Consider the following 20,468-nt stretch of genomic DNA (forward strand, 5'->3'; position numbering starts at 1 on the left):
TCTTAACTTGAGCAGAACTTTACCAAAATAGGTTTTCCCAGGAGCTGTGCTGGCACAGGCTACCTGCACAGGCTCTGCTGAAAAACAGAAGGAAAGGGTAGCCCTAAGATAAGGCAGCTCAGAGCACTAGGACAGGAGATGGTTCTGGTTATTTGGTGGGTGCCATGCTGCAGACTAGCAGTGGGATGCCAAGGAAGGAAAGGTCACTTAGCACAGCTCAGCAGGAGACAGAATGGTTAGCCTGGAGCATCAGGAAAACATTCCCAGGAGCAAGACCACTTGGTCCAGAGAACTGTTCTGCCCCACAAGGAATCACACAGAACATTTAAGATGGGCAACGTACCCAGCTCTGCCTCAGCTGGGGGATGTATGGGCTGACCTAGTCAGACTATGCTATCCTTAACTCGTACGACACAGAGTTAACAGAGCCCGACATATCCTCATTGAAGAGCTCTGGACACACAACACTTATGTGATTATCACAGCGCTGAAAGTCTGTCTTCAGCCCTGCCCCTAACACCGACATCACAGTCTTTCTAGCTAAAGGGAGGATTCCCTTCTGTTAAACACCAGCTGGCAAAAGCATGCTGGACTTCAAGCCAGCTTCAGGAACAAAGGACAAGAAACAGGAAAAGTTCATGTTTGGCTAGGCTAGGTGGATGGACAGGAGGTCTTGGTTTGTGGGTTAGAGGAAGAGCACAAGCTTTTCTCCTGGGAGACTTAGACTAGCTCAAGGAACTACGGGCCATACAAACAATTAACCTGGCAAAGCCTTCAACTGTGATGCTGTGTATGTCCTGCTCACATCCCACAGGAGTCTGGTCAATGAATACCAAGCCAAGGTCTTCACTGACACTCCTGAAGATTAGAGGATAGAGCAGGGAGAGGCAGGACAAATTAATTTAACTTCAAAAAAAGGAACACTAGAGATGCTCAGGAGGAGTAGGGCTGCAAGTTTAGTTTAAAAACACATCAATTAGGCTTCCTTTTAATTCAGGCAGGAGGATCTGGCCTGCAAACAGGAAGGCTTCATTGGTTTCTCAAAGCAAGAGTATATTTTAATTTTACCATCATTAAGAAAATGTTATGATTTATGTGGCTGCTGTCGGACTAATATCTTTAGAATTTAGCTGGCTAAGCCAATTCATCTCTAAGACTGATGAAGGCTGATTGCTCTCTATGCAAAATGTATTAAAACTAAATGAGCAGTCTATTACTCAAATGCTGCTGATAATCTGTTAGCCAGGGCCCGTTAGCTGGGCTGCCTTGTTGGAGGAGAGAAGCCCTCATGCCCTGTACAACTCTGATAAGCCCAAGCTTACTTCAGCAAGCCCTTCTTTGTTTTGGTAGATGTCCAGAGATAGACCAGAGTGCTGGAAGTGGTGTATCACCTGCCCTCTTTCCTGAGGCATAAGGCAATCCACAGGGACCACAGGTCCCAGCCAATGGCAGAGAACAGCTCTCTAGCTCAAGATGCGTGCGCTGGGATATGTGGTTTCTGCCAGCCATATCTCTGTGTTAATGAAAACACCACTCAGGGCAATCTCGTTGCTTATACCACAGCTCCTGGGATGTTCTTGGTGTTGTCATGGATCGAGTCCTTTGCAGGGGCTGAGGAAAATTATGTTCCTCTGAGAACTCCAGTGAGCAACCACAGCTTCCGAGGTGAATGGCATTTGCCCTTTTCTCTCCTTCCTTATACTAGACTATTATTGTTATTTATTATCTTTAAAGTCCCCATATAATAATAATACCTGGGAAACAGATTGCTCCCGTCAGAAAACTGATTAGTCGGGATTTTTGAGGTTACTATATTTTGGATGCTCTTCTCCTTTGACAGCCTCTCCCTACAGCCCTCTTTGCAACACCAGCCTGCGCTTATAATTACACCAACGTCACCTTTGATTTAAGGACTGTAATCCTTTGTCCTTGCTATAAACAACCTGCATTAAACACATGAACTGCGTGTACCAAGAGAAAAATAAATAAAGAGCTACAGAAAATTGTGTGAATCAACACCGTGAAGCCACAATACCAGAGCTTACCTATGCAGAGGAGCCTTGCCTGATCCTGGGATACACAGCCTCTGCTGGCATGCACTTGGCCCGAGAGGCACAGAGTATACCCATACTGACCTGGTCTGCTCTCCTCTGAAGGAGGAGGACATTGCTCTGGAATTGGGCCATGCAGCTTAAATAGATGAACAGAGCATCCACTGCACTTTCACAGCAGGGACTGAGAGACTGGGGGGTGGCCCTGAGCAGTTCGATTTCTACAGAGGGTCTCACTGCAGAGTACCCTTGAGGTTTTGAATGATACAGGATTTTTATTTAATGTTCGAGACATTCCGCCAACAAAACCTTGCTAATTCACACTAATGACTAGGAGACCTACTGCAAATTAATTGCTAATTGGCAAAATTCATTAAATGAACAAACATGATAAGAAATAACTGTAGATACAGCCTCCCCAAACAGACTTGGTTCATTTATTTTTGTGCACCATTCAGTTTTCATGATTTATGCTAATACTTTTAAGCATAGTTGTAAATGTATTTGAGTATATTTTGGAGGAGTAATGAAGACTAAGTAATAGCAGAGCTTGCAACACAGTCCCCTGTTATGCCTTATAGCATCACCACCTGGCAGGTAGAGACTGTCAGAGAGATCTGCACTAGGAATTGAAAAGGTCTGCAGAATCTACAGACACATTCAGCTAGGTCCCACATGTGATTACATCTATGTGGTCATCTTAAATGTCCTGCTCTCAATTTATCGCTTTCTTCATAAATGCTCCATTTCTGGTGCTCACAACTTTAAAAAAAAAAAAATCCCACTTCTGTGCTGAAACCTTTTGTTTGGTCTATCACCAAAATACAAGGTTTTTTAAATTAATCAACAGTTATTTGGATATTTCACATGTACCCCCCCCCGACGCTGCACTTCATTTTAATTCAATTTTAAGACAACCTTTTTCTTAAACTCAACCTTCCCCAACCCTAAACAATATGACTGTCCTAAAGCCGTTAATCCTAAAAGCTCTACACCATCTGACCTGTGTCTGTACAGCCATAAACTGTGGTTTTATGCACCAGCACCAGTATTGTTGTTCAGGATTATAATAAGCTCACTGACATTGAAAACTACCTTCTTCATGGATTTCAGCAGCAACAAAACTTTCTCATTAGGCACTTTCTTCATGGATATCTTTAGACTACTGAATTGCTTAGTGGGTTTCCGGGAAGGAGTGCTAAAGTTTCAGATGAATAATGTTTTTTGCATTTTCTGGCTTAAGACGGGGAAAGAAGGTCAACGTTTCCCCGGCTGCATGGCTCTACTCTGCAGGAGTGGAGGCTCTCCGCTCCTGCAAGTTTTAAGACTCAAGGAAGGAAAGAACCATATTAAGTACTTTAGCCTTAGAGCTCTGGAATTTAAAAAAACCCAACAGAGAAATTCAATTTCAGATATGAACGTGCACATTTCTGGAAATCGGAAGTGCTTAACTGCTCAGAACTAAAGTGCTACAATGGAAGGCAGATGGGCAATTGCAATGTATCTATGCAAAAGTTAGAAAGTTTGAAATTGCACAGGTTTTCTCTGCCTCAATGAATATACATGCTTCACCCCGCCCCAGCTTACAGCCATGGACCCCGTGTCTTACGTCAGTGTCTGCTGATCTGCCAGAATAAGATTTAGGACAGATAAAAATAAAGAGTCATACTGCTATGCCATCTCTACTGTGCTATACATTCAACACATGGTAATCACTGGGATGGCACATGACCATCAACCTGCTCCATCAATTAGGCTTAATGCTAAATAAACCAATCTTTTAAGAAGAAAATATTTCTATATTAACTTATGTAAATGGTTATTTCTGAGGGTTTTTTGGACTCAAGTTAGACATACCTCACAAATTACCAAATGAATTGTGCAAAAATATAAATTTTGTATTTGAATCCTCCTAGTAAATTAAACCAGTTTTACTTGTTAGAGAAATATACCTAGTGAAAGCTTTGTCAAGGATGAGGGAGGCCAACAGATTCCAGAGAAGCACAGCACACTCGGGTATATGGCAAAGTAGCAGCTCACTGATCCTATAAACATTAATACCTTGTTATGCATGTATAGCACTGATTCAAGGGGTAAAGCTAAGAGATACTACCTAAAGAAACTGAAGGTCCTGGAGCATCAATGTCTCAGCATGATGGGTTTTCACCAGTGCAGGTAACAAGGTCTTCAGGGTTTTTACTCTTTCCCACCCTTTCCCCCCTAGGAAGGGGGTACAGATTGCTTTGACCCAGCACAAGTGGCCTAAAATGAGAATAACTTGGAATCCACACAAATAATGCCTGATAACCTGGAAAAAGTCAGCTTTCTACAGGAAGTGTTTGCGTAGGGAGAAATAGTAAAATACATGGTGCAGAAGAATGAACTGCACAGGACATTTTTACTGGAGGGTGTTTTATGTCAAAAGCACGTTACCAGTATGACACCATACTATTTTGCTTTAGGAGATCTGCAGATTCCCAGAGAGTCCTACCCCTGCCTCTCACTACAGGCAAGGAAACCAAGCTGAGACCTGTAGAGGTGGCTGCAGGAAATGGAAACGGCTGCAGCCTCTGAGCTGCATCTGACTGAAACAAATCAAGAACACAGAAGAATGTGCTACAATCACAGGGAGGGCCCTAGGTAGGCCACAGGAGAAGGAACTCCTAGGACAGTTTCACATAGTACAAGAACATCATGTAAACTTCCAGATCAGACACAAATCCAAGAAATTGTAGCAGAACATGCATCTAGTCTTGAATTGATGTTGCCTTTCTCTTAAATAATTTAACTAAAACTACACTTACACAAATACAAAAAACCACACTGACTAATTACACTCCAATCATTATATTGGTTATGCTAATGAAAGAAAAAAGTAATACATATGGTGCTCTGCACAAATTACATACAATCAGATTACCTGATGAATGACACCTAAGACTGTGTTACTATGGGCACACAAAGGTAGCAAAAGCTTCTCCAATCGGTCCAGGACTGGCAGACAAAGGTCTCCAAGGCCTCATACTGCACAGACACTGTTTGGTACCTGACAATTCAACAGAAGTAGCAACACAGAGTGTCCTTTCCAGAACTACAACTTATTTTAAAAGACCCCATTACTGTACCTACAGTGCTCCCTTTATACCCGAGAGCCTACTAAGGCTTTGGTCCAGATGCTTTCCCACACCAAAGAGCTCCATGAAAAAGGTGACGGATGCATTTTCTTTCAGCAGTTTAACATTAACTGCCTTTCAGTTTAGCTAAGAGCGAGAACGGAGGAAGAGAAGTGTTGGATTCACCTTCTCTGGTTCATCCAAGATTTTGCATCCGTTGCTGTTCTCTTTAAAAATAAATACTCCAATATTTTCATCTTATTTCATTCTCTACAGGCAGGAGTTTGATTAGGAAATGCACCAGCACTCTCTTGGCCCTAATTAAAGGGCATGTAATACAACAAATAGATGGCAATGCCACAACATGAATTTGATCCAGCCTGCATCATTTGTTCATAACTTTTATTCACAGAAATGAGACTCCTACTTTCCTTCCACACCTCTGTCAGGCTCCCCATGGAAATTACTCTCATCCACTCTCTTGTAGAGTGCAAAACATACAACTTCGCTAATGAAAAATTGCTAGCAGAAGCAACAAGCACATCTCAGCTAACTAATCCATGGGATGTTCAGATCTGGAAACATAAACTTTCCTACCTAATAAGGGTGTGCTGATCTCCATCAGATTGATGCCAGGATGCCTTGGAGTGCAATCAATACAAAACAAATAAATTATTAATTGCTCCAAGTAATTAAATTTATCAAATCCAAATAAAAATAACTGATATTTTATGGAACTGCTTCCAAAGCTGAACCTCTGAAGGGACAGTATTGATCACAGGAGGACAGACAGATGTTTCACATGTTCACAGCCGATGAGGTCTGGGTTTGCATTAATGACAGGGAAGGAACAGAGCCAACAGCCTCCAATGCAGAGTAAACAGGCAGCGTGCTTGGCCATTTAATTGCGGGTCAGATCAAATATGGAGAATAAACATGTCTAAACACATACATACAACCCCATCTTCCTCTAGAAATATCATTCACCTTGGAGCTGTAGTAAGCACTCAGTTCCCACTCCAAAATAAAATGGAAGAGAACTCACACACATACATTCCCCCTGCAACCACAGTAAATTCTTACTCATTAATCAGTGCTAAAAAAAATGCTCAGCAGGCTAGTAAATATTTAAAAGCTGGTGAGTGTGAATATTTGAATCAATGGGTAGTACAGCTGTACTTGTAATTTTCTTTTCTCTACTTCTTTTTTAATTGGGCCGACTAGTAAATTGTCTACAAGATCCCAGTTAGCAGATGGAGTCTGGCTGCTGGCTGGAAGCCTTTTCTGAGGGGAGGTGGCCAGCTTTGAATGACGAAGCTGGAGCATGCCTCAGTCCTTTCTGCGGACTGACATCTCTACAAACTCCCTTTCATCACAGAGTTTTGTTTTGTTTCCAGATGAGACATCACTCAATCAATTCTCTTCTAGTTCTTTTGTTTCCAAACCCGTGACAACAGAGCAAGGACACGGACTTACACCTCAACATGCAGAAGCGGGGACAAACATCCACCCTTTTCCATCCATTACTTTCCTTCTTAAAAGCACTGCTGCACCAATTCAACAGCATTAATAAAACCATAACTTAAAATTTGCAGAAAAGGCTGAGAGAGAAGATGAGCAACTTCAAACACACTGAAGATATGTTATGTATGCCAAAGTCAAGTGCTCCGAGCACAATAAAGTCAGACACAAAGGTTAAACTTAAAAGAAAGCTGAACATGACATGGTACAGAAACACCGCAGCCCGACAGAAGCAACACGATGCCTAGATCACAAACATAGTTATTGTTGGTTTGTCTGGGTCCTGGAAAAGATTCAAGTTCAACAGCTCCCATCTTCCTCTCCTTCAGGCAGATCCTCAGCAAAGCTTTCCTTCCTCCTAGCTCCTTGCTTTCCCTTTAGTCTCTTCCTCTCCTTTCCCTGTACAAATTACCTACCCATCTCTCATTTCCTCTGGCTCTTTGGCTGTCTGCCCTCCCAGCTGAGCCAACCTGGTATAACAGGAAGTTTTCCAGAAGTAACGCTTAGGATTAATAATACATTTCTGATGTTATTTTCATAACGCTGTTTTACTAACAGCAAAGGCAAAGGTCTAAAATTCCTTTTCAAGAAACTCATGAAAGACTTACTCCTTCCAAAACATCTACTACTGCCTCCTCTTCTCAGTGGCACCAAGGCAATACACTGCCTTGAATTAAGACGAAGCTTTTCATAATGCCTAGCTTCCTACTGCCTTACAGAAACTTGCAGTCTGTGCTGTCAGGAGGCAGAGGGGAAATCCCATGCAGAGCAAGGGCACGGGGGCTGTGGCCTTCTTTGCCTGTGGCCACAGTCCCATGGAGAACAATGGGAGACTGAAGCCATTGTGATACAAGGCAGCTTGTCGAACTCACTGGAGAAGATTACTCTTCAGCGTCTGCTGAAGGAGAAACTTTCGGTTATGAAGAATAATGGCCATAAGTGACCATTAATCCTAGGGGGAAAAAAAGTCTTCAAATTCAGCCTGTGCATAAGATTTCGTAAGCTTTAACAACAGGGGGAATTTGAAAAGCCAGGCCTATTGTCATAAAAACTACTGGGAACAAATTAAGTTGAATACAGATTGCTAACTTTTTCTTCAAGGACTTATTTCTATAAATTAATTTTAACTCAAGTTTTCAGACTAATTGTAAATCCTCAGGAAAAAAAAAAAAAGAATATCCCTAATCAAAGAGTAAGTGCTATTATCCTGGGGATGATACGGTACATTTTTCACACATGACAGAGGTTGAGTCCATGATCTCAGCGCAAAATCCAACTTCGCCTAACTATGAAGGCGTAAAGCACAGTAGCAAAGTACAAAATACAGGAGGACAATAGAAGCCTTTAGGTGAGGAACCCTTTAGGTCCACAGGCAAAAGGACTTACTGCAGGATGTCACAAGCCTTTAGAAATCATTTTCCAATGTGCTCAGGGCAAAACATCTTATGCTGGATGTTGCCAGACTATGAGTTTCCAGAATAGCATCCCAATTCCGCACTTAGTCCTAGTCAGCTCCCACCCTTATCAATTCCACACCAGTGGTGTGTAGAGGGTTTGCCACATAAATCCCACAAGTAAAGTAATTCGGATTAGTACGGATTGTCAACTCTATACCACTTAGCACTTCAACCTCTCTTACCAGTTCAAAAGGCCTGTACTGACCTCATGTAATTAATTCTCCCCATCACCCATATGTGAAGCAAGTGAGTCTATTAGCTCCCGTTTTAAAAACACAGAAGACTTGAATAAGGAAGCCAGGTGACTGGCTAAAAGCCACAAATTAATTCATTTTGCTAGGTTGGAGGCAGGTTTCACATTTCCAAGCAACAAAGTGTTGTTTTTTCACCTAGATCAGTGCAATCACCTAGATCACCTTGCAATCTTTTTCAATTCACAAACCACTATTACTTCTAATAACAGCATTTATATCCTTAAAAATTTCAAGCAGAGCACAGAAAGTTGCTCTAGGTCATCCCAGGAGCTTGGATACTGCAGGCTGAAAGTTGCTGAATCAGACTGCCATGCCCCAGCTTATCACTGCATTTTGTGAGCATTAAAGAAAACAGGGAGAAGCATGTAGCACCCATTTTCAAAAAGGCTGGGATCTGAATGGCCTGTTTGGCACACAAAAAGGCTGCTGGCTTTGCCAGATGGTTCCATCACTGATAGGTTATTGCTTAGCTTCTCTTCCAGAGGGGGTAAAAAAATAGAAAAGATCAACCATCACTTATTAGTTTTCAAAATCCAAATCAGTCTCCATAAATTACTCTATTTATCTTAGTGCCAGAGAACACATCTGCCACATCTCCGTAAATCTCAACACATGCACTGCAGTCTTGCCTGTCACTTGCCTGTGACTTCCTCAAGGCTGTAGCCCCTCACTCAAACAGGTAGCCTGCAGGTGGTGGCACCTCTGCGCTAAAGGGGTCCCCCAGCAGTGACCCTGCTGAGGTATACTGCCTCTAACATGCACATGCACCCGTATGTCAAAGCAGCATGATCCTAAACACATTTCTGTTAACAGCCCCAGGGTGTTCCCAGCAAGATCTGAAACTATTCTGACATCAAAAGAACATCCCATAAAACAGTCTTTAAAAGTGGCCTAGAAAATTGCTATGCCAAGTGAGGGTGCTGGGCAAGGAACCTACTTCTCCACCTTTGCTACGATAAAGCAACCAAGGATTATTTTATTTGGCTAGGAAAAAAAAAAAAAGCACTTGTACTGGGCAAACAGGATTTTGCTGTCAAAACCCCTCTGAAAACATTCAGTCAGCCAGGCAGGTTTAACTTACTTGGTATCCCAAAACCTGTCGCTACGAGACAGGCGTCAAGCCTTGCTGATAAAACAGCAAGAAAGTTCTTTTCTCGGGACTATCTGTGCAACAGAATGAACAAAGGGGCTTTTCCCCAAAATATTTTCTGAAGATAATGGAAATAGGAAGCCTAAAAATTGTTATGCATTTATGTGTATCTCTTTTTCCAAGACACAACCTGAACATCCAGTTCTTAAAAGCACCTCTCATCTATTAATTCAAGTGCTCTATGAGGCCTATTGCATTTAGCTGTGAGCTCTGTTTGGACTAGACAGCTCCATTTGGGTCTGTCACATGTGCCTAAGAGCAGGCACACCAGTAACAAACACCAGCAAGTTCAGGTGCCCCTGCAAGGCGATGAGCTGGCTTTCACCAAGCCAGCATTCCAGGTTTCTGAGTCTCCACATTTATGGAATTCTCTTCTTATTTTAGAGGCAAGAACTTGACTTTCTTTAGCTATAAAAGGAGAACAGATGAGGAGACAGACACGCAGACTGAAAGACATTAACAGAGGTCCCAAGGGACCAGGACAACAGCCTACCCTCTGGCTTCGCAGCGTGACACCTGCAGATTTGAAGTCAGGAAACTTGATGCCAGCAGTCTCAGGAACAGCCTGAAAGAGATCGAAACAGGATGTGTTGATGGAGGAAACACAAGATTTCATATAGAGACTATCTGAAGGGGAAACACTGTTTCCTATGACAGAGAACCACCTGCCACAGCCACATGTCAGAGCTGAGGCAAGAGGAAAATCCCAAGCAATGGGATTCAGTGGGAAAATCCCAAGCAATGCACTGAGAAAAATACTCCAGTTCAAAGTATGTCTGGAGAGTGCAAGCGTTTTAATTTGGTTGGTTTAAATGCACTGCTCTATGCAGAGCCTTACACCCATCCACACAAGCATGAACCCTAACCCTAAATGGTACTCCTTACACTAACATATGCATTTGCACAATATCATCCTTATCTAACTCAGCCCCATTTCACTGATCAAAACAGCCCAGGACTTCCCTAAATCTTGGCTTTTGACTGCAAGTCCTGTAAGGAAAGAGCTGAGAAACCTCTGATCTGTACAGACGTGAGCCCACTAATGAGGATGTAAGGACTGCACCCCTCCAGGGAGGCCTGCTGTTTATATATGTTTTGCCACGTCCATTCATTAGACAGTTTTCTTTCTTCCCCACTTCACATTTTAAGCATAGCAATACAAGGCAGCAAATTTCTAATGCTGCTGCTGCTAGACAGTAGAACATTTAGTTGTATTTCAACAAAATGGGAAAAAAATAAATGCAATCCCTTAAAAATCTGTGGTGCTGAGCAAAGCACAAGGTGAGCAAACTTTTAAATGATTAAAACAGGCTATCTACAGGGCCCTGTGCACTGAATGGTGTGGGGTCCCCTGAATGGGTCAGCGATACTCATGATTCAATCCAAGAATAGCCACAATCTCTGCAAAATGCATGCTCAATCACGGTTTTCCAGAAGGAAGAGTCACCTGAAATCTCCCAATTTCTTTGGAGACGGCTTTTGCCTTGCTGCTCCCACATTTCTCTGCAAAGAGGCTCTGCAGCTTGCTCTTTGTTCATTCCAGACAAGGCTGAGACAACCAGGGCTGTCCCAAGATCATAAGAGATGCTGCAGGACAGTGACTCAGTTCCTCAAGTTCCCTGCCAATGACTCTCACTTCTCTGTCAGCTATCTCTATGTATTGGTCTTGAGGTGGCACCTTGCAAACCACTCTGCATGGCAGAGTTAATCTCTGCATTAAGATTTTTTTAAGTTACCTGTGGTCACTCCAATAAACAGAGGCCTCAGGAAGAGATTTCTAAACATGACCATGGTGGAAAAAGGATTCTCTAACTACCAACAGGGCTCATGAACTTGTAGGGATCACTTTGATCTTTGTTAGGATGTAGCCTCCCTGCTTGGATTATTAGAGACAAAGGCGGCTGCAATCAAAAACCAATCCTCTCTGCTTCCTTTGGATGAAGGCTGGCTTTCAGACTCCCCGAACTCTGCCCCCCAGCCTGTTGCTGAACACCCTGACACAAGCAGTGAGGGTAAATCAGAGGGTAAATCAGCATCGCTGGCTTAGCCGAGACAACTCTGACTGCACTCAGCGCATAAGCAATTAAATGGGTTCTTTTGCCTTGCGTGCCTGTACATGCTGTAAACGCTTCAACCTCAATTGACTCTTTGGTAAATGATTTTCCTTTGTTGAAATGATGCTGATGCAGCTCCCGATTCAAATTCTTAGTTAAAATGCAATTTTTTTCTTAACATTTCCCAGCTATAGTTGGTAATTGACTCCTAATGGACTCTGTCATGGTTGAAATGATGCTAGTGCAACAACAGAAACTGCTTCTCTGCCCACCCTGGCGTGCCTATCCACTATATGCCTGCAGACAGGCACCAGTCAACAGGCAATATTTAGGGCTGGACTCCCTCACCTTGGCATCCTCAGCATCTTTCCAGCCCCATTCTCCATCACCACCCTTTTTTCATTAGCAACAACAACAAGCAGCTTTCTTTAAAGGGAGATATGCCAGCCACGCCTGGCCTTACCAGATCAACCCCCAAGGGAATTCAATGCACAAAGTGCCCAGTGAGATTACATGGGGGGGGGGGGGGGAACGACCCAAAACAATGTTTTAAGTGGTGGCCATTAGGCACACTTCGTCAAGCAGTAACTGTCTAGCATTCACTGCTACTCTCCCCTTCCTGCACAGACCCTTTTGGAGGACAATGACACAAGTGCTCTCTGTTCACAAGGTGCAGGGACAGGAATTCCCAGGGTCTCACTGGAAACATCTGAGATTTTGTAACAGCCCTTTCCTACTGAAGGTGCTGAATTTAGTTCAGTCCATGCTGTCCTCTTTCCAGAAAGGGAAATTGAGGTAACATCAAATGTGAACTGAAACCTGTGTTCTGGGCTCCTTAGACTTTAGCTCAGCTAAAGGAGAAGTAAGAAGCAATAGCTCCCAGAATACAAGAGGCCCCCAGCAGGGCTGCTCTGATCACAGCTGAGGATCTGGAGAGGGGCATCTATTGAGCTTGGGGAGATGCTGCTGGGACCCAGGAGTGGGGAAGGAAAGGGAAACCTAGACTACAAAAAGAAGGCAGGGGAAAGATAATGGGTTTGTGGGACAACCCTGCACAGCAGTACCAGAATCCACTTGGGAGAAGCAGGGAGATGGATGCTTCTCCCTGCCACGAGGCATGAATGGCTGGCATCATTTAATTCCATTTCTCAGGGAGGGAAAGGGAAACAGGACTTAAAACAGCATTTTTCAAATAGGAGAGAGACAGAAAGCACACCAGAGCACTCTGACAATGGCTGCCTTAGACCAATCTGCCTTCCAAAAGATGTAACCGAAAAAGCATCTGCTAGAAGGCAGCCAGCAGCCACTCCCCCCAGAAGAGCTGAGGGCCTGATCCCAGTAGGATTGCTGAAGGAAACACATTACCCAGCCACAGCATAAACTGAGGAAAGAAAGGGAAAAAAAATAATAATAAAAAAAGAAGGCATGTTTACAGGCTTCTCTGTCTCCTTCTTCTGTGGCAGCTTCTTCTTGGGAGCCTTGCGCTCGGCACGTCTCTGCTCAGTGGTGGTGTCAGCAGCCGTGATAAGCTTCTGCAGGTCTTGGGTTCTCTTTTCTCTCTCTTTCTTCCTGGTTTCGATTTTGCGGAGCTCCTGGATGAGGTATTCTTCTTCTGCCACCTGCAGACCAGAGCACGTAAAGGCAATCAGAGCAGGAGGGGAGGCATAGCAAGGCAAGGGGGCCATCTACCGATAACAGCTCTGCTCTGGGCCAGCCTGGGAATAACTTTAAGCTCCTCTGCCTAGTATCTTGGATTTGCAGAGCGCATTATGCTTCATAGCCTTGTCCTGCATCCATGGCAATGCCAGTCTACAAACTGGCAGGTACCATATCACAACATCCATGATGCACCTTTCAGCAGCATCCATAAATGATTAATCCCACCTCCAGACAAAGAGACCAAGAGCACAGATAGAAGGGTAAAAGAGCCCAAATATACTGTAGTTGCAAATGCGGTGTTGTGAAAAGCTGGCTCCCCTCCTCAAACATAGCATGTAGAACATAGAGCAGCTATGCCTAGTATCAGCACACCTGTCAACGTGGGAGGGACAAGCAGAATCATTACACATATGAACTTGTCATTAGAGGGAACTACTAACAGAAAAGGATGTTATCCCTCAGCCTTTGGGGAACACACAGTTCCTTAACCTCTAAACCCTGGGACCGTTACACAGCTTCAACAAAGAGGAGAACTAAACATGTGGATTTACAGTCTTTGATGTTTTCTGGCAAGATTTTTACTCTCAAGGAAATAATTCTCTGCCCATGGGACTTGGGGACTCATAAGGACACTGATCTGAGAATTTCTATTCAGAGGACTAGTACAGTAAGTGTCACAGAGAAGGTGTTAGCAGTTACCAGAGACCACAACTCTGCTCACCTAGCCCTCTCTCCTATATAATCAGGTTTCTCAGTTATTGTCCTTTTGTATCCCTTAGAAAGACATGAACTCAACAACAAAAGCAGTACTTAAGTGTTGCTCTTTTCTTGTCCAGTCTTTCTTTCCCTTTCCCACCCTCTGGTCTATTTCACTCACCTACTGATTCAACTTATAAATCTTTTGGAGCAGTGATGCTCTCCTCCCCAGGTTACCTGCTCAGGTGTCCTATTGTACAGCCTTTCTAGTTGTTCCTTTCTTCGCCTCTCATGGCCAGCATCAAAGACTGGGATTTTCAGGTCTGTGCCCGGAGCTGCACGAATATTAGCCAGCTTGGCACAGATGTGATAATATCGTTCCTTCAGGTCCTCCACTGATCTTTTCTGTGGAAGGCATCACAGGAGGACAACATTATGGAAGAACCAAACAAAACCTTGCACAGTAGCCAGCTAAGAACCACTGGCTGAAGGATGTCAGCTTTGGTATGAGACAGTGCCTGGGAGGAAGATCAGCAGGGAGCCTTGCCAATCCTGGTGGAACCACAGGGAAGGGGGAGTTTCTCAGTGAACTGCATGAATCAAGTGTCATGGGTTCAGAGCTACGGCTTTAAAAACACCCACCAGTGTCCAACAATACAGCCGAGAGTTAGAGACAATACAGCAGTGAAGCACTCCCAGATAAAAGGATGCAAAGATAGTTGTCTCGAGGAGAAAACCTGCCAACAGGAATCTGTGACAAACGCACAGGAGGCCTCCTCTGAGATGCTCCAAACAATGGCCATTCAAGTCATAACCAAGAAGGTATCAGCTACAACAATTCATTGCCCATCGTTACAGGGAGTCTGAGCTGTGCTCCCTCACTCCAAGCACCAGAGGTGTTTGGACTGCCCAGCTGGGCAGGCTCTTGTTATTTCACTTTGCCACAGGCTCTTCACATGAGCATTTCAGAGGGCAACAAAAAGTTCCAGCATTTGGAGCTGTTCTGTAGGAGTCACATCATTCCTCCATGCCACCAGGAGGCATGGAACCAGCAGTTACAGGAGATTTATGACCATGACACCAGGGTTGCACCTTCAGACCACTAATGGTCCCTGCTTCACAGAAGAGATGACAGAAACCTACAGCTGGTCAGACCACAAGTCAGGAGCAGCACCAGGGAAAAATCCCAATCCCCAGGGACCTTAGTAGATCCTTCTCCCAGGGCCTAGACTGGAATCCAGGACACTTATGCTGCTCAGATAAACTCCCCAGCTGCTTTATCTTCAAGGAACAATGAGTTGCTCTCCTGGCAGGGGTAAACCTTCTAACTTTCTAATAAAACACAACAGAGAATGAGCACAAGTCACAGTGGATTTAATTACAAACAAAGCAAGCAGCAATGCCCTGTGCTGGAAATTCAATATTCCTTGCTGCCAATAATTCATTATTTTCCCCTAATTAAGTTGATATAAAGGGTAATTTGGTCTTTGCAGTGCAGCAAGCCCTGCACGTGCCGTAGCAGCAGTTTGCTAGCAGCACCTTGGCCCCCGGGACTCACCTTGAACTGCTGGTGATCATAGCGGTCATGAATCACTACAAAGCGCAGATCAAAACGCCGAGCCAGGTCAAAGAGGTGGTCTGTCTCAGCTTTGGTCCACGCATCATCATGGAGATACATCTGGTACTCCTGCTCCGAGTAGACAGGTACCTGCACTGTCTATGCAGAGAAAAGATAAACATGGTAGCTCTCTTGCAGCACTGCCCTTCTCATTGCCAGCTGGTAAGGGCCAAGATACTTGAGCCAAGAACAAGAGCAGTGCACTGACAGGAAGGGGACTCCCAGGACCCTGAGCAACATGCCCTGGTAGGAAACATGACGAGCAGGCAGAGTTCTTGATAAGGAGCAATGTGTGATCTCAGGGCCACAAACATGATGTTCTGGGGAGCCTACAAAGAGCTACTGCCTGGGAGGCTGAAACCTATTTCAGGTGGCTGACACAGGCAGAGGTCAGCAACCCACATCCTGACTATAGGTTTCAAAATTATCAGGCTAGCATGACAGTGAAAACAAGGTTCAGCCAGCCTCCCTGCATTCCTCCCATATAGCAGCACCAATACCTTGACAGAAACTGCTCTGACAGTTGACTCTTTACTTGGCTTGGGACACGCTTACTTGTACGGGAAGAACAGGAAAGGTAAGGAGCAGTACTTCCTAGCCTTTAGCACACCTTCTGCTTTGACATACAACCCACTTCTTTCATGTTTGGTGCAGACAGTGCCATGAAGATATGAAAGGCTGGGTGCTGTACAACTGAGGGCCATAAACTTGGCAGACAACTTTGTCCCTCCCTTCCTCATCCACCCTTTCTCCAGCAGAGCCACAGGGCCAAACGACAGTCCAACTCTGAGTGTCCCAGGTGCCTAAAAGGCCAAACCCACACCACTGTCCCCACCCTGGAACTGCTCTGCAAGGGCTCTATCCAGAACATAAGTGTCACATGGCTACTAAAGGAACAGTAAAAATACTTACTGTATTAGGGGAATTCCTAGCGCATGGTAAAGCAAAAATGAAAACAAGCCTGTGCTTTCCTCCCTTACCACCTCCCATCACTCCTGTAGTGAAACTTCACTCAGCCTGAGGAGGTCCTGCCGCCACAAGAAAACATCTTGTGCATGCAAGCAATGCACATGCTTCAACACCTCTACGCCCTCCTGAGTCCTACACCAGAAAAGTCATCCTCATGAACTCCATACAGCTCAGAGGAGCACTTCTGAGCCTCCAAATAGCAGCCTCTTTTAGGTCTACTGCCCTTCTTCCATCACTTAGACACAGAAGCTTTAAAGTTGAAGCATATCTCTTGGGGATGCACTGCACCTCAACCTTCAAGTACCACTTCCATCAGGAGAAAAGCCATCTTACTAGACACATAAGGATGTCCTATGTACATCATGAAAAAAAAATATTTTCTAGAGTTGTATACATACATGAAAAGAGCCAGCAGGGCCCTCTGCAGTGGGTGGAAGGGAAGGTGGCAGATGCCTGATCAGAGAAGAGAACGGGATAAGAGCAAAGAGCAGTCCCCAAAACGCTTCCTCAGCCCCACTCGTGGCTGTGCAGGTGAGAACTGCAGAGAAGTGAGAAGGTGGGAACTCATCAGGTGGAAAGCTTGACCCAACCACAGGATGACTGTAAGTTCAAATGCAACATGGCCATGAAAATGCAAATATGACCCCTCAAGAGGGATTTCCAGCACAAACTGGCAGGGTTTCAGTTGCACAACAAGACCTTGGCAGGAATACCAACTACAACTCTACTGACCCCTGTTCAGGAAAGATGAACTGAAATGGGAACAAGTACAGAGAAGAACGAGGATGAGTAATGGGGTGACGAGCTTGTCTTCCCACAGCAGACTGGAAGAGAAAGGAGCCTAGCAAATGAAGTCTGAAAGGGAATCTGACTGCAGGCTTCAAGTATGCTAGATGGAATGAAAGGAATACCCGCAGGAAGAAAAGGACAACTGAAATAAGGACAAAGAAATTGGCTTGCAAAGAAATGCCAATTTAACATGGAAAATTTAACCTGGAAATGAGAAATGGAGCAGAGACAGTCTGGAACAGCTTCCCAAGGAAGCACAGGGACAGGAAAACCCAAGTGCTTTTCAAAAGGAACTTCATCAGTTTATGAAAGGGACTGGATGGTGCAGGACCTGAAAGAGCCAAGAAGAGGATTCAATGGCCCAGAAAACCCCTCTCAGTCCTACATTCCACACTATAAACTCACACAATGATGGGCATTAAATTAGCTGAAACTGCTCAGGAAAAGATCCCGGAGCCATGAGATAGTTCTGTGAAAACATCAGCACAATGCCTAGTAGTAGTGAAAAGACAAACTGAACAGTAAAAATGATCAGGGAAATAAAGAGAAACACAGCCAATGTACAAACCCACCATGCTTCCATAAGTGAAACACTCACTCCTAGTCCACCCATTTCAAAAGAAAGGATATTTGAGAACAACAAGGGTGAGACAGGGCACAGAAGGGCAGATGTATGTCAAATTACAGAAAACACAGTACATAGCAAGGACAGTTTGCTACATCATGTAACACAAGATCTCAGAGACACCAAATGAAACCCCAAGGCAGTTTAAAACAAACAGAAGAAAGCACCTTTGCGCACCATACAAAATTAACCTGAAAAACTCATTAACATGGGATATTCACAAAGCAGTTTTCTGCGCTGAACGTACCTAGCAAGAATTATTAAACACAAATTCCAAGTTAAGAAATCCTTAAGCCAAAGACCACCAGAAGCTAGGAAAAAAAAGCTCTATATTTACCCCATTCTCATGCTCTTTCTCTAAGCCTTTACTAATGGTAGCCAGAAACAGAATATCAGCTGAGAGAGGCCTTTGCTCTGATACCAGTGAAGCTGCTTTTATATACCTATTTCACACCCTGGATCAAGGCTCAGTGTACACCATGAAACCTAAGTTTACATTTTGGATCTCACAATGAACAGGAGGATTTTGTTCGGAGACTGGAAGCACGGAGAAAAGGCAAAGCTACTAAGCAGTGACGCAGGAGCCAGGTTAAAGAGCTTGAGTGACCAATAGGATGGACTACACAGGAAAATGGGCTCATGCCAAGGGGAGCGAGAGATTCAGGCACAGGTATCAAGTATCAAGTATGTGAGAAGGAACCTATAGAAGAGTCTGGAAAAGTAAATAAAATTCCTCTGACATAGCAAATATCTGCAAAACTACTCATCACTGCCTTCTACCCTCTCAACCACAGATCCACAAGGGTAACAACTTGCTCCTAATATTTGTAATTGTGCACATGCAGAGGTCTGCACCACTAATCTAAAGGTTGCAGTCTTGCTGAAGGCTCTTCTGTCTGTCAATTCCCAGTACACGATAAAGTTAAGGAAACGAGAATCGTGTAATTACAACACCCATGTATGGCCCCCTCTGATAAACTCAGTTGAACTCAGCCAAAAACTGTTACAGCAGTAGAGTCTTAGAGACAATTACACTCCCAAAGTTTCACTCAGACAGCTAGGTAGGTGCCTCAACTGAGTCATGCTTCAGACTTCCACCCTAGACATCAGAGAAGAGATACCACAGGAGGCTCTTACCAATGTCCCAGCAAGAGGAAAAGCATCAGTCAGAGCTTGAGCCTTCTTACATATAAGGTCAACCAACCACTTAACTCTGCAGGAAACCAGGCTTTGTTAGAGCTGATGCTCTGTGGGTTACAAACTTAAAATGTTGTATACAGTTATATGCAAGCAGAGCTTTTGTGGAATCATGTTAGCACATACTTTTTTTTCCCCTTTAGATTTGCATCATGAAGGGGGTTAAATTACATTAGGGAGGTACCCTAACTCCGCTCCTTCCTAACTTTGGAGGTTCTGTCTTTGAAGTATAAATCTTGATGTAGTTTTCTTTGTGCATACACATGAAAGCCCCAACCACTCAAAGCAGATACATCTGGGACAAAAGACAGCAGGAGATTACAACAACACATTGTGACAATTTAATGTAAGATGCAAAGAACAGGGTACTGCACCACACTGATACCACAGGAGCAATTTCAGAGGGAACGCAATGCAATTCAGCATCTGTGCTGGAATCCAGCCAAGAGGCTGCAAGCCAGCTTTTTGGCCATGAAGCTCAAGCAATTTTTTTCATACTGGGCAAAATAACAAGACTTATGACTTTAATGTCTCTCTTGGAATAGAATCTCTTTTACTATCCAGAGCCTGTAATCAGGGGGAGGATGTTGGTTAGGAACTGAATTAGATGGCAGAGTGCCTCCTTACCAAATCAATGACTCCACACCTGAAACACAGGGGGGCTCTAGCGAACTCTGACCACATACCAAGCCAGCCCACTTAGCTTGAATGATCTGGAGACATCATGGTCTGTGGTCACATGGCTGCAGGCCATGCTGCAATTTAAAATGCAGTTGCCAAATCTAACTCAGCCTTCACTTGTTGAAAGAACCAGCCTCCTGTCTGGATGTTCAAGCAGCTGACCAAAGGGTGCTATTTATATGCTAACTATAAATATTTATATTTATATTTCAGCTGCTATTTATACACTTTTGTTTGAAAGTGCTCCCACTTACTTTATTGAACCTCGCAAAAGGGTAGTCCTTCCCTTCCTCTGCTGCTCTCCTCCAGTGGTAGAACATTGCTCCATCTTTTCTCGCTGGGTTGGTAAAAGGCATCCACTTCCAAGGACGGACTTTCTTTGACCCCAGTTTTGCTTTCACTGTTCGATAACCCTGAGTTGTATCACTTGGCAGCAGCGGAGGTGCATCCCTGTGGCGGAGAAAAGCACTGGCTGACAAGAAGCTAGAAGCAGCCCAGCACAAACCCAAAGAGATTTCAGACTCAAGAGTGGGATCTGCCACCATGATGTTTAGGGTGGGAAAATCTGAGTTTAAGCTTTATTACAGGTTTTGCACTTCCCAGACTGCAATGCTTCCCGCATCAGAGGACAGAA

At 44.1% G+C, this 20,468-nt stretch overlaps 1 protein-coding gene across 3 annotated transcripts in view; it reads right to left on the reverse strand.

Annotated features, from left to right (window-relative positions):
- DMAP1 (DNA methyltransferase 1 associated protein 1) overlaps positions 1-20,468 on the reverse strand; it is a 35,935-nt gene that overhangs the window by 10,979 nt on the left and 4,488 nt on the right. For all 3 annotated transcript variants that reach the window (XM_049808802.1, XM_049808803.1, XM_049808804.1), the window contains 5 exons: positions 20,089-20,284; positions 15,514-15,672; positions 14,193-14,360; positions 13,034-13,219; positions 10,040-10,111 (listed from right to left, as the gene is read on the reverse strand). In XM_049808802.1, the coding sequence (XP_049664759.1) occupies positions 10,040-10,111; positions 13,034-13,219; positions 14,193-14,360; positions 15,514-15,672; positions 20,089-20,284 (781 nt within the window). The remainder of the gene's footprint in view (positions 1-10,039; positions 10,112-13,033; positions 13,220-14,192; positions 14,361-15,513; positions 15,673-20,088; positions 20,285-20,468) is intronic.

The sequence above is a fragment of the Accipiter gentilis genome, chromosome 8, assembly GCF_929443795.1.
Source record: "Accipiter gentilis chromosome 8, bAccGen1.1, whole genome shotgun sequence".
NCBI lineage: Eukaryota > Metazoa > Chordata > Aves > Accipitriformes > Accipitridae > Astur > Astur gentilis.